Source organism: Zootoca vivipara, chromosome 4 (assembly GCF_963506605.1).
Source record: "Zootoca vivipara chromosome 4, rZooViv1.1, whole genome shotgun sequence".
NCBI lineage: Eukaryota > Metazoa > Chordata > Lepidosauria > Squamata > Lacertidae > Zootoca > Zootoca vivipara.
Window position 1 is genome coordinate 9,723,703 of NC_083279.1, and position 15,215 is coordinate 9,738,917.

Below are 15,215 nucleotides of genomic sequence, written 5' to 3' on the forward strand. Positions count from 1 at the left end.
ATTTCCACCATGGTGCATCTTAGCCACACCTTGTCATTGCTAGTGACATATATGGTAATCTCGATGTTATGGACTAATCAAGTTGGAATGTAAACAGGGTGGAGAATCCCAGCTAGCTGCAGGTGCTGTGGCTGGATTAGATTATGGGATGCTTGCCTCAAAGCATGTTGTGTGGTTTGAATACCGAAGGCTTAAGAGGTTTGATCCCTGGTACAGTATCTCCTCTGATAAATTTATGATAGGTATGCTAAAAGACCTTGCAAGGCTGATGTCAATCAGAACAGGTAGTGCTGTGCTAGATCGAACAATGGTCTGACACATTTGTAGACATTAGTCTTTTAAATTTGTTTTGTTTTAGGTTGTAATGCAGATATAGGGGTAAAGGGGCCCCTGACCATCAGGTCCAGTCGTGTCCGACTCTGGGGTTGCGGCGCTCATCTCGCTCTATAGGCCAAGGGAGCCAGCGTTTGTCCGCAGACAGCTTCTGGGTCATGTGGCCAGCATGACAAAGCTGCTTCTGGCGAACCAGAGCAGCGCACGGAAACACCGTTTACCTTCCCGCCGGAGCGGTCCCTATTTATCTACTTGCACTTTGATGTGCTTTCGAACTGCTAGGTGGGCAGGAGCTGGGACCGAGCAACAGGAGCTCACCCCATTGCAGGGATTCGAACCGCCGACCTTCTGATCAGCAAGCCCTAGACTTGTCAAATCTCTTGTGTACTCTATCCACTCATAGAACAAATAGTCCCAGATTGGCCGGAAAGTGTATTTATGACAGATGTTTGAGACTGTTCAAACTTTTGCTCATTTTCAGTTGCATCATCAAGCAGTTTCATTTTATTCACGTGTTCTGTACACAAATGCATAAATCACTTAATTTTTTTCATTGGATGTTCTGGAGCAGGAATTGGAAACTGATGAATTGGCAATGCATAGTGACATGCAAGGAAGTTTGCGAATGGCAAACATGTATGAAGGAATCAGTCTATGCCAGTGAGCTTTTATTGGTGCAAAGAACCTCTTGATTAATAATAATTAAAGTAATGAATTGGGCTGATCATGGCAAAACTCTATATTTTGGATAGGCAAGGTGTGGTACCATGATAAGTGCTTTAGCCACTAGTTTGCTTAAAACTGTGTGTATGCAAGCTTTTTGCAAGTCCAGTTGGACTTCCACATAGTTGTGCTTAACATTTGAATGATGGACCGCTCCAAATCCTTCTAGAAATGCCCAGCATGTAATGTAATTTTGTCATCATGCCAAAAAACACCCCTAAACCTTACTTTAAAAAATCCGATTAGACTTGATACATAGAAGATTAAATAGGGAATTTTAAGACTTGACCTCCCCTTTCAACAACACCCCCCTTTTAATATCTTGCAGTTGATCCATGAAGTTGTTTTGTATGATGTATAGCTTAATGCTAAAGATATTTACTAGCTTTAATTTCTTATTGAGGGCGCAATGGAAGAGGTGTCTTCAGTTGCTTTACTGGTCTATAAATAAAACTTTTTTTGTTTCAGAAAACAATTGCTATGTTTAAGTAGCAGAGATGGGCATGGTGCCATGGAATATGTTGCTGAGAAGATGTATTTACATGGAATAGGCTGTTCTTTGTCTGAGTTGCTAGGCAGAACTTCAGACATTCTTAAAGTCTGAACATTCCAATATGTAGCTGATCATAGAAACCATTGTGGTCTGCAAATAAAGTTTTAAGCATCTTGTTTAACACATATGAGCAGTCTGGACTATGGCAAGCCTTCTTGCATAGTTGATATCATGCATTTAGAAGAGCATTCCATAAGGGTCAGATCTCCAAAATTATTTCACTGACCACAGAAAAAGTATAAATAGATTAGAAATGCAAATATTTTCATTTGCTGCTGTCTGCTTTGTGATGGAATATTACCTCCCATGTTGACTAAAAAGGGAGTGCAAGCTAATGTTGAGTAAGACCAGGATTCCACCCAATACAAGGCAGCTCTTGTTTGTTAACATTTTGCAGTTTCACTCGTTTGCAGCCAGATTACTTCACCCATCCATGATTGCTGTGTGTAGTTTCTGGCAAGTACCATTAAACCTTCAGATTTTCCTTCTGTATGATCATCAGGTCCTTGTATTAAGTTTCCTATAGTATGTCTTTGAAGGTTCTAAGCAATTTTTGTGAAGGGGGTACAAAAGGATTTCTTTATCAGCAGACAATGTTAAGTGTAGCAAATGTGTGGGAACTTTTGGCCCTCCAGATGTTTCTCAAACTGTCAGGCCCATCAAGCTTGGCCAATGGCCAGGGATGATGGGAACTGTAGTAACATCAGGTGAGCCAAAGCTTATCTCCAGCTGGTATAATAGATACTCTGATAGGACTTGTATGGCTCAATTGCTCAGGATAGTCTAATCTCTAAATTGATGGTTTAAATACTCTCGTAACTCCAGTGCGGATTCTCCATTCTCTGTTCTGTTTGCCCATCTTTTTAGCAGAGCCGAAGCTGCAGTTCTTCAATATGCTGGTGAATCCCATATCTATCTGTCTCTCTGTTCCATCTGAACTGGGAGAGGTGTTTGAAGAGCTACTTAGAGATGGTGATGGGTTCAGTATGGGCCAATGAATTGAGACCGAATCCAGAAAATACAGAGGCGTCATTGTTCAGGGATGGACCTTGGTAATATGCCACCCTGTGCAAGGCCATTTGACACCCTCCACCCCAGCCCTCGTGGAGCCAGTTTAAGCCAGGCTTTGAGAAGGAGGGGTGAGGACTCTAGCAGGGTCCTTCCCAACTCCTGGTAAGCACTTGTCTGGCTTGGGAAGGAGAAAGGAGGACTCCTGTCAGAGCCTTCACACATCCTTCCCGAGGCCTGGCAAGTGCTTACCAAGCTTTGAGAAGGTGCCCTCCTCGGCTGTGCACCTGGTGAAGCCACACTGCCCTAAATCCGCTCCTGCATTGTTGCAAGTTCTTGAATCCAAGAGGTGGGCTGTTTTGAATGGGTTGTCAGTGCCTAGTGGTGCAGCAGTTGAGCCACTAGCATATTTGCAAAGCTAAGCAGCTTTGGTTTCAAATTGGGTGGGGAACCATGTGTTGAGATTCCTGCATTGCAGGGGGTTGGGTTGGTCCCTTGGGGTCCCTTCCAATTCTATTATTTTTGTATCGCTTGGAAGGAGCAGGTCTGTAGCTTGAGGGTATTCTTGGATTCAACATTGTATTTGAAGGTTCAGGTGGCCTCAGGGACTAGGAGTGCCTATTCACAGCTCTCACTGGTTTGTCAGCTATGACTCATTTTGAACAGAGGCGACTTGGCGACTGTATTTAGTCTTCTGGTAATCTCCCGATTGGATTGCTGCAGTGCGCTGTGTGTGGGACTATCCTTGAAGACTGCTCAGAAACTCCAGCTGATCAAAAATGCAGTGGCCAGATTAGCTGAGAGTCCATTTGGAGCTCGCATAACCCTTGTTCCAAAGCACTTGCACTGGCTGCCAGTTTGTTTCTGGGACCACTATGTCCAAACTGCAGTTATCAAGCATCTGACTTAATTAGGGTTGCCAGACTCAATAGAGGACAGGAACTTCTGTGCCTTTAATTGCCCTGCTCTCTTTTGAGTCTGGAAACCTTAAAGAGAAACCAGCAGACCCTTTGTTTAATTTCCAAGCAAAGGGTCTGCTGGTTTCTCTTTAAAGTTTCCAGACTCAAAAGAGAGCAGGGCAATTAAAGGCACAGAAGTCCTGTCCTCTATTGAGTCTGGCAACCCTAGACTTAATGAGCTGCTGTGGTCATTCATTGGCTCTTCCCCTGAATGCATGCTTAGCTAAAATTCATTTGTTTCCACCTAAATATTTCCTATTTTATCTCCTTATATCTTTCTTCATCAAGCTCCCTTGCATGTTGGTCCTCTAATTGACTCACAGATGGATGGAAGCACACATTCCTCCTAATTGCTTATCCTGATTGCTTATACCCTTGCCTGCAGCTCCCTGCATTTCTCTACTGCCCCCCTGCCCAGTCTACTGGACCCTGAACCTCTTTCTCATCCTACTGTTGTATCCTGATGAATGCTTTTGGGTCTTCCTCTTTTGCCCAAGATATCTAGCTGTCATAAAACCGTTGACACTGACTTGCTGTTGTCCAGGTTTGGCACCCTGGCTCTTTATGATTATTGGTGATATTCCAGAGTCTGATGCTGTGCCAGGGTTTGCCTTCAGCTGAGGACCGAAATAGCCAGGCTTTCACCTCATGAACAGAGCTGTTAACTGCACGCTGTTGATGTTTTACAATTTCCCCTTCTCTCTCTCTCTCCCCCCCCCTTATTCAGAGGAGACAAGTGCAGGGAGTTTCTTGCATAGAGAGATATCAAAGCAGAACTCTCCTTGGTTAGCTTTAGAAATCAGTCCCTTCAACTCTGTAGCAGGCTTTATACATAATAATAGCTCTTGCCTGCTTTTGGCTTGTTAATCTGTAGTTGGTATGTGGGTAATGTACATAGCAACTAGCAGGGTGGTAATTTGATCTTTTGTTCTGGGAGACACACCCTAATAAGAGAGAAGGATTCTGTCAAACTTGTTTAGCTCATCTCAGCCATGTTATAGTGAGGTGAAACAGCTCCAGAACTTTCCTGCCGTGTTACCCTCATGCAAGGGAGACGAGATGCAAGTTAGAGCCAGGTTGACTAGGGTAGAATAAAACTTGCAATTTGAGGCTTAAGCTGTCACATAGGAAAATGACTGACCAAGTGGCAAAGTACTTTATGGCAATGGTAATAGAATGAGATGTCTAAGGGAGATTAGCTCAGGCTAGAAAGTGCAGGTGTATTGCTAAAGGAAATGGTGAGTTTGTTCACTGCTTAATTGTGGCAGTTTTTCACTGCAAAATTGCTATCACTTTTGCAGTATATATTTTTGTTAACGGATTTTTTGTGTGTTGGTGTCGTAGAGAACGCAATTGAGCTTCCTTCAAATCAGTGAACGAATCCAGATTCCCTTCTTCCATCAGATTTTATGTTGATTTATGCCTGTCCTCCCTCTGCTGACTGTAATTACTTGAACATATCTGCCAGAGGCAGTTTCTCTCATCCCTTGCCAGTGAACAAGCCTGGTGTTGGCTCTGAACCTGTGGTAATATTACCCCGTGCATCTTTCATTAGGCTATGCTGGGCAATGTTGGCCACGCTCCCTTTGCCATGTACTTTACAAAACATCCCTGTAATGGAAACGAGTTGAAGCCTGATCCATGGGAAGTGTTGATCACAAAGTTAATTCTTCATTATGTTCAGTGCTGCATTTTATGGAGGGTAGCCTGGCTGAAAATGTGTGATATTAGTAATATTGTAGAATAGTAGCGGGAGTGAAGATCACCAAACACTTTTTTTTTTCTTGCTCTGGGGAAAAGAAATGGCATGGCACTGTTTTGGGTTCCCATTTCTTCATTTTCATTTCTAATTTCAAATCTATTCTTTCTCTTGGATTCCAACAAAATAACTGCCTAGCTTCATTAGACTGGTACAGTTCTCAAACTTTTGTCACATCTACATATGGCTGAGCAGGAAAGAAATCGTTATCTGACACAGCCCAGAATGCATTTTTGCTGATCAGGCATAGCTTCAAATGTGTCTACCTGGTTATGACCTGTAACATATAAATTTAAATAAAAAAATTCCTTCAGTAGCACCTTAAAGACCAACTAAGTTTTTATTTTGGTATGAGCTTTCGTGTGCATGCACACTTCTTCAGATATCTGACGAAGTGTGCATGCACACAAAAGCTCATACCAAAATAAAAACTTAGTTGGTCTTTAAGGTGCTACTGAAGGAATTTTTTTATTTTGCTTCGACTCAGACCAACACGGCTACCTACCTGTATATAAATTGAACACAGCAGCAAATCTACCTAGAATCCTTGTACATATCTTAGCCACTGTCAAACCTGGTTTAAATTTTTTAAAGTCTGATACCTTAAAAATAAAATGCTATTCAAGGAAGCAGTGTTGCTCCTGAGTGCGCACTGACTGCAAGTGCGTGGCGGGGGAAGATTGCTAGAAAATGTGTTCGACATTTTAAGTGCTGTACATTGCATCCTTCTGCTTTTCAGTCAAATATATGATACAGAGATGATCCGGAAGAGTGGGAAGCAGGAAAAAGAACAGAATTCTCACATCTAAAACCTGGGCATGAAAAGAAAAACTAGCAATTACGTTAGAAGCTGCTTCCAAACTGGAAAACTGCAATAAAGAAGAGAAGGTTGAAAGGCAGCTACCTCACTGCCAGATTTTCTATGCCGTTTCTTGCACTAAGTTGTAAAATATATGCATATAATTGGTATTTTGAGGGGGGCAACACTGCTAAATTCAGGACTTTTCAGAGGAAGGATGAGTTCATTTAGCCTTAAACCTCAAACTTTTTATAAGCAGTAAGAAGCCTCAATGTCAGTGAAACTATGAAGACTATTAAAATATATCCAGAAGTACTATTAAGGCTTTGCTTTTGACAGAAAATCACTGCAAACTATAATTTTTGGCTCCAAAAATCTCTTCCAAATTATATGTGGTGACTTAGCATGTCTCTTACTCCTTGCTTTATTCTACTGCTTTCTGGAAAGGGTGGAAGTATCCTACCAAAAGTCTTTAGATAGACCTGCCTTATGCACATTAAAATGTGTGTAGGATTGGCTTGCAAGAACCAAATCCCCAATCCAGAGGTTTTCAACCTATTTGAGTCCACGGCTCCCTTGACCAACTAGATTATTCCTGCGGCAGCCCTGTGGGGCTCAAGAGCCCAGTTATGTCACCCCTTGCCTGCAGAGCTGGCAGCCTCTCACTCTTTTTCGAAAACCCTCCCTTGTGGAGGGTTCCCTCAGCCTCCTCTCCTCTCTCCTCTCCTTGGGAGTCCTCCGGGCAGTCACTGCTGTAGCCCCTGGTCTCTGAGTTGCCTCCCCGCTGCCCCAAAGAGAGGTGCCTCCTCACACTGCCCCACAGGGGCCTGGGAGGAGGTCCCCCCCAGCCTTAGTGGCCTAATGGAGACTGGCCAAACATGATGCCAGCACCATACCTTGGGTGCTGACAGGTTTGCATGGCAGAAAGGCTCCGCTTCAGCGCTGGGCACTCATTCAAGGCACCCCAGGGTGCCATGGCACATGGGCTGAAAACCACTGCAGCAATCAGTTTCTGTTTGTACACTGTCATGAGGAAGGCAGTACATGGTTTCACTGTTTGCACCATTCCTCTTTCAGACTAGCTTTTCAGATGTGCATGTTCAACACAGGAGTTGTTCATTACTTCCATCATGTATGTCTTGGGCTGGCTGAGGTAAGACGACAATGAGGGGTGGCTTGCAGTGGACCCTGGGGAAGGCTCCAGAAGACTTAGGAAGTCACTGTCTGATCCACGGGTGTTTGATGCTGAGGATCCTGAGGGTGCGGGGTCCAAATTTTCCTCATCCTGCGCTCGTCTCATCAGTCACCGCAGTGAGATCCACACGCCCTGCCTCCCTCCCTCTCTAGAACTGTCAGAGGCCAGCACTGAAGCTTCCTGTCACTCTGTCCATCCAGCCTTTGGAGTCAGATACAGATTCTACCCTTGTCTCTCCAGAGGGGGGTGCTGTGCTTGATTCTTCTGCATTTCAGGAGGTAGGAACACCTTCCCTGCCACTTAAATCTCAGACACACCAATGGAGGTGTGAACAAGTGTCAGCCTCCCAGGTGAAGTGTCAGATTGCTTGCTAAGGAACCAAACTGCTTTCTGTGCTAAGTTTATAACAGGAATGCAAGGGGCATGTTGTTGGATCAACGTATTTTACTAAGCTTCTCAAAAGAATCAGCCTCTGAGTTTGTGTGCTTCAATTGGGGTTCTGGCAGAACAATATGTTGCCCTTCTGTGAGACCAACATAGGTGTTAGAAAAACATTTTGCACAGTTTGCACAGTGAGGGACAGAGATGATCTTCTGTAAAAAAAAATTCCTGCTGCAACATTCCCTCACATTAAAACTCTTGTGCAGTAAACCAGCAGAGCAGGAAGAGGTCAGTGCTGAAGGCTTTTCTCTCTGATATGGTAGCTTACAACACTAAAGTCTTCCTCCTCACGACCACCATGGGAAAGTGCTGAAGTACTAGATGTCGCAATTCTGCTATGTCATACTCTGCAATGTGTAGAATGCTACTTTGCCCTAAATTCACAAGCAGCAGGAAGATGTGATAAAATGGACTGCATTAGATGTAGGCGAGATGCCGCTTTTTGAATAATTCCTCATGTTTAGAAATTTGTTCAAGTAGACCTAGCTGCCTCCCTACTGTGCTAATGAAGTGTAATGGCTGCATGCCTGCTGTTTTCTTTCTACTGTAGAGGAATGCTCATGAGCAGTCAAAAGGCTCCTTCATATCTCTGCTTATTAAGTGGAGATACGGTTATCCAAAAATCTCCTTGTCACATGGTCGGAAAGCTCACAATTGTTTCCAGGCTGTCACTGTTTTGCTGGAGAGATGCAGTCACATACTGGATAATCTTTAAGATTGCACAGTGAAAGAGAATTAAAGAACTCAGACAGAACAAATGTGCTTCCCTTTGTGCAACATGTGGGATATTACCACCACCACCACTCATAAAAGTGTGTTAGGTGTATAAAGTTTGTAAAAGTAAGAAGGCAGCGAGAATGGTGGGGGGGAATGAGTTGCAGGGCATGCTTTTGCCCAAGAGAGAGTTCTCCCTCCTTTTTTTTAGACAGATTTTTATTAAAGATTTCTTGTTTTACAAAAGTATGTGGAATCTCTCTTTTTTTCAAATTACATTTTCTACAGATCAGTTTCATTTGCTGAGACATTAGTGTTACATTGGGAAGAAAAGGGAGATAGAGGTGGAGGGAGGCATGGTGGGTGGGGGTGGGGGCGGGTGGCAATGTTTCTATTCTACTTAATGTATGTGCGGGGTTTTGTGCCAGCGTCGCTTGTGAGGGTTCTCTTTACTATTTGCTTGTGTTCCTTTGGTGGTGAGAAAGGTTGTGGTTGGCCTAGGGTGTGGTTGTTTGTTTGTGATTGGCTGTGGTGAACTTTGTTTTCTTGTGTGTCTGGGGTGGGTGGGTGTTTTTGAATCATGTTAGCCATATTGATTCGTATGCTGTTGGTGGATTCTTGTCGTTGTCTTGTTGGGCTGTGTAGGGCATCTTCTTCTATTTGTCCCCGTGTCAGTTTAAGTTTGTTGGTTAGTTTTTGTAATCGGGTTATTTTCTCCCTCCTTTTTTTCAGCACATGCTGCTAAAGGTCTTACGACACCATTGGCCAAGCCAGCTTTTCATCCTTTTACACACACAGCCCCAAACTCCCTGCTGTGATGGGGAAGGGGAATAGAATACAAAACATGGTCTTGCGTTAATGGTACAGTGGTACCTTGGATTACAAACGCTTCAGGTTACAAACTCCGCTAACCCAGAAATAGTACCTCAGGTTAAGAACTTTGCTTCAGGATGAGAATAGAAATCATGCTTCGGCGGTGCAGCAGCAGCAGGAGGCCCCATTAGCTAAAGTGGTACTCCAGGTTAAGAACAGTTTCAGGTTAAGAACGGACCTCCCGAACAAATTAAGTTCTTAACCAGAGGTACCACTGTATTGCTTTAAAGAGAACTTTCATTGACACAGAGGAATGCAATCCTTACAAGTCGGGACCTAGTTCCCAAATCTGTTTTGGTTACCTCATCAAGGAACACTCCATTTAGATATGAAAGGTACCATGTGAAACTTATGGCAAAGCTATAGATCTTATTACGCAACACATTCCTTTAGGCATCCCAGTAATGAAATTGTCTACAACCAGAAATGCAGAATCTATAATCACAGTAAGTGAGTGGTGTCTGTTACAAAATGCATCCCTCTCAAAGCTACTTTAAGGGAGTTATACTGTAACACATGTTATTAGAAACAGGGTGGTGACTTTGGAATACCAGCATTGTGCAGTGGTACCTCGGGTTACAAATGCTTCAGGTTACAAATAACTCCGCTAACCCAGAAATAGTACCTCGGGTTAAGAACTTTGCTTCAGGATGAGAACAGAAATCGTGCTCCGGTGGCACGGCAGCAGCAAGAGGCCCCATTAACTAAAGTGGTGCTTCAGGATAAGAACAGTTTCAGGTTAAGAACGGACCTCCGGAACAAATTAAGTTCTTAACCAGAGGTACCACTGTATTCCAAAGCTGATTGTTTTTATATTGGTCATTTGAATTAGGCAGTTTGAATCAGTCTTTCTTATAAGTTATTCAACTCAGTGTTTAACTGTTGCTCTTTAGCTTAATATGCTGAGTGACTCCTGCAGAGTTTGAAAAGCATGGCCACTAGAATTAAATTAGGATAATTACCTTTATTTGCATTAATTACACATAGTTTTAACTCCTGCGGGAAAACATATAGCACAATTGCACTAGACCAAATTTGGGAAACTTGGCTCTCCTAGATGTTGCTGAATTGATTATTATTATTCCTGGAAGCTTCAAGTTATTGTTTATTTTCCATCAGTAACTAAATATTTAAATTACAATGTGGTGTATGTATCCCACAGCAATAGCAACCTTGGCAATGCCTCTTCATGTCACAAACCAGTGTGCATTATGGTATGTTGGTGGCTCCACCGCTGGAACACATTTCCCAGACAGAATCTCCTAATGCAGCAATTTTGCATTGTGTTTACATTTTGCCGCTTGTTAGTTGTGAGATGAAAATAGATAACTTTTGATAACTTTTATTGGCCACTGGTTTCTAGTCTTTAGATAACCTCTTAAATTCTTACAAGGGTACCATTGGCAGCATATAACTTCTAGTTTCTCCGATACTATTAATTTTAATTGATCTTTATATGTGTGTGTACATGTCCCTATTGCACACCACTCAGAAACCACAAATTTAAGTGATATAAAAATTGTTCTAAATAAATAAAAATGATTACTTAGCAAGTAGTAGCAAAGACCCCTGTGTGATATAGGCTGCTCACCAGACAATGTTTGGCTGGATGGACAAATTGGCTGCCCATGTCCTAAGTATGATCCTTATCAGTTTTTAGTTCTCCAGTAGTCATTGGGTCAATTCTACACGTTCCTGGTTAGTAATCCCTGGTGTTTCACTCCACATAAATATTTAAATCCTTAATCTTCTCTTTTCCCACACGGAAAAAGAAGTCAACAAGACTAACTTAGAACTAAAGTATGGATTTCACAAAGAGCATTGAGAATCTGCTTCAGTAAACTTTGACAGTAGCAAGCAAGTAATTACACAGGCATTTCAGAAATGTTGTTTAAATAATTAGTTCTTTATACACTGAAAGCAAAGCAGCCTCATACTTGGGTGTAGGCACTGGAGTAAAGGAAGTCGAATGCTCTGAAATTGATAGCCTCATTTCTTCTGGAATGTGATTTGTCAAATGAGGTGCATGCAACACACACTGGATTTCTTTTTCTTTTTCTTTAATAGATGTGAATTAAAGAAATGTGCCACACCTCTGAATTAACCAGTTGGTGAATGGTGTGTTTGATCAAAGTATGAATCATAATGCTTTAAAAGCTAACGATTTTTCACCACAGTGATATGATATATTAATGGCTTAAGGGGACGAGTAGTAAAATAGACCTTGGCTTTTAAGCAGCAGTCATACAACAGTTGCCAAATGCCGTTTTTGATGCAGTCTTTTTCTTTATTTTGAGCCAGAACGGTAGAGTGGGCAGGGTTGGATTTAGCTTTGGGAGAACTGAACAACGCTATCTTTGCTGAGTGTTCATTTAAATATAACGTCGTGCTGGCTACCAAAGTGATATGAGCAGGAAATCCACAGCTACTAGACATCTCTAATGTCAAAAACATATCAAAGGCTGGTAAGAGGCTCTTATCAAACCTTTTTATGAATAGCTATCTAATACATGATATCATTACCGAGGCCCTAGGGCAAAGGTAGCAGACACAGGGATGTGGGGATTAGTTAACATAGTTTGCGTCAACTTGGCCAGTGGAGAATGCTGTGCATTGCCTGCTGGGAAAAACCACTGTTCTGTCATTCCTTCTGTATGCAGGAATTCTGTACGCAGTTTCTAGTGAGATTAGACATTGTGATGCAAAGTATGCGCTGATCTCAAGATGCAGAATGAGCTATTTAATGATGCCCAGCATGTTTCAGCTAGATGAGGTATTCCTCTAGGAATTTTTTTTTTTAAAAAATAGCACAACCTACTCTTTCTTCAGTATACTGTATTGCGATTGATTCTCTCTCTTTTGTCTATTCCAGTTGATGCATCCCATTTTGTGTGTGTGTTGAAAGTATAAGTTGTCAACTAATTGCATTTCTTAAATGTCGTACTTACTAAAGTACCTTAGAAATAAAACTGTTAGCTGCATGTGATATTTATTCATTAAGGACATTTTTAAACCTCCCTTAATCAATTAATCCCAGAGTGGACTAAAACAGCAATTAAAGCAACAACTGTAACAAAATACGAGCAGGCCATGATGGGCGGGGTATAAATATATCATTATTATTATTATTATTATTACAAATAAAATACATAATAAATATTTTAGCATACCAATTGCAGCAGCAGACTGATATTCCACAAGTCTCTGGGCAAACAGATTTTAACCTGGCACTTAAATGACAACCATGTCCATGCCAGGCTTACTTCCAGGGAGAAGGTAGGTCATAACGGGTGCTACCACCAAGAAGGCCTTATCTTGTGTCATTACCCTAGTGCTGGAACAATGAAAAGAACCTCCCCTTGATCTAAGCACCCAGGCAGACGGCCAATGTGAAGTGGAATTTCATATACCTGGTCCCTCAAGTGATTTAGGGGCTTATAAGACAGTCATCTTAAATATAGCCTGGAAATGATTACTGTAGGTCTTCCATTGATGACCTTTCAGGATCAGTGTTCAGGATCCTTGATGTCTGTCCCCATTATCTTGCCTGGGCATACTATACTAACTGTAATTTCCAGATTGTCTTTAAAGGCAGCCCCATGTAAAGGGCAATATCCAAATGATCAAATAATACAGACACTAGTATAACTGTTTAAAAAGATGAATGCCATTAGAAAAGAATGGTTCAGAAGAATGGTAATTTATGAAGGGGGTGGAAAGACATTTGAGGGTTTAGCAGCTATTTGTTTTTCTGGCTTGAATGTCGTTATGAATGCATTACTAATAGGCTAAGGCATAACAAGAGAGCCCTAACTCTGTATGTTTAATGAAAGTTGCAGGAACAAATTGCAATGGGAATCTGCAGGTTATGAAGCTGGGGTGTGTGCCCTGTCCCCATTTCCAATAAAATAAAAGTGAGAAGAGAGGCAAAGTATGGTAGATGTAGTTTTGAAAAAACTTTCAGGCCCTTGAAGTAAAACACCTTAAAAATGCAGCAAAATTTGTTATCAGGGCCATTTCCAGTGTACTTTTAGAATGTCTCCTGTGCCCTCATGAAAAGATAGCATAGTCTTGCATTCATAAGCATGAATAATCGCTAGGGATACTGATAGTCAACTCAAAACATGTGGTTGCCCCTGACATTACCACAAACCTACAAAAATCAGTGTGAGGTTGGGATCAATGCCCTGTACTCCTTCCTGGGTGAACTAGGTGGGAAGGGTAGAGATCATACTTGCAGCTCCTGTGTGCTTCTGAGGCCTTCTGGCTACAACGGTGTGGATCCTATTCTGCCCCTTCTCTAGGTCCAAACTTGAGAGGGAGATTGGAACTTGTCACACTCACCAGGATAAGGGGAAGGGGAAGGCTTTTCACCATGCTGAGTAAAATGGCAGACTTGAGAAATAATATCCTATGTATCCATCTAAAAGGGCTGCATTCTCTTGTTTCCCATTTTCTGAAAAGACAGCTTATTATATGTTTTCTTTCTAGGCAGCTACTGGGAAAAGTTTTGGAAAGAACGACTTCCGTGCTGCTTTGGAAAATGGAGTCCTCCTGTGTGAGTAAGTATTTTTGACAAGAAAAGGCTTTTTAAAACTGTTGATCATCTATTGATGAGTGCAACAGCAGAAGCAGTTCTGCCCTTCTCAGGCTTACAAGACTTCTTAGTATTTTGCTTTATCTTCCAGGAGGCCTTGCACACCCCATGGCTGAGATGAAAAATGTTTAATTGCAAGTGAAAATATAATTGTGTGCGCTCTTGGGTGTTTTATTTAATGCATTTTGTTTTCTATACTTCACTTGATGCATATAAAACTAAACATTAACCATCTTCAACAGAGCAATTTTGGTATGAATCTACCCAGTTCTATTATTCCCATGCATAATATGACACAGTCCTCCTCTTCAGCAAAGTGAAAAAAATCTGCAGAGAAGGTGGGCTGTATTAACACCAATTCTGAGGATCGTTTAGTTCAGAGGTTGGGAGCCTATGGCCGTCCAGATGTTAATGGACTGAGGCTCCCAGAATCCCTGGCCATTGGCCATATTGGCTGGGGCTGATGGGCATCCAGCAACATCTGGAAGGTGTTGGTGTGTTTTTCAGTATGTATCACATGATACATATCACGTGCAACATGTATCATGTGTTTCCCCCATAACTCCATACCACCCTGATTCCAACATAAGTTGTGACTTGGTAAGAGAAAGAAGTCCACATGAGCATTCATTTGTATTTTCTCTCAAAATATACATTAAAATTAAAAAAAAAACACCTGAGAACTGTTTTGGAACATTTGGAAAGTATGTTTGTCAGTGGAGAACCCCAAGTTATTACCTGTACATTAGCCTGGGAGGTGTGAATCAGGTCAAGTTTCTGTTGAAAGTCTATTTACAATTAAATTCCTCAATCATCTGAGGAGCGGGAACTTTCTCTTCCTGGCTTCTCTTACATATTATCTAGCAAAAGGATACCCCAAAAGTGGCAATTATGGTACTATTCTCCCAGTGCCCCAACCTTTTAAAACACCAGCATGGTGCTTCTCTCTCTCTCATCATCCACCACATGTTAAATAGTCTAGCAAAAAGCCTAAGTAGTAGTGTTTTTTGGAAAGATTTAAAACTCCTGCCAGGTACCCTTTTCAAAGATATATTTTCCTAGTACTTTTGTCATATTTGGCAATAGAAATGTGAAAATATCTGGCATTTGGCAGATGGGACTGCCCCCGTTTTTGAAGCTTTCTTTCCTTCATACTAATGAGCACCCACTTGCAATCAAGAGAGGTCTTGGGTGATGGCCTTTAGAAATGAAATTCTTTCTGAGAATGCAAAGCTGCGCCGCTGCAACTTGTTTAATTCTA

At 41.9% G+C, this 15,215-nt stretch overlaps 1 protein-coding gene across 8 annotated transcripts in view; it reads left to right on the forward strand.

Annotated features, from left to right (window-relative positions):
- LMO7 (LIM domain 7) overlaps window positions 1–15,215 on the forward strand; it is a 144,048-nt gene that overhangs the window by 32,278 nt on the left and 96,555 nt on the right. For all 8 annotated transcript variants that reach the window (XM_035115708.2, XM_060273330.1, XM_035115705.2 and 5 more), the window contains one exon: window positions 13,849–13,919. In XM_035115708.2, coding sequence (XP_034971599.2) covers window positions 13,849–13,919 — 71 coding nt within the window. Of the gene's footprint in view, window positions 1–13,848; window positions 13,920–15,215 lie in introns of those variants that run through there.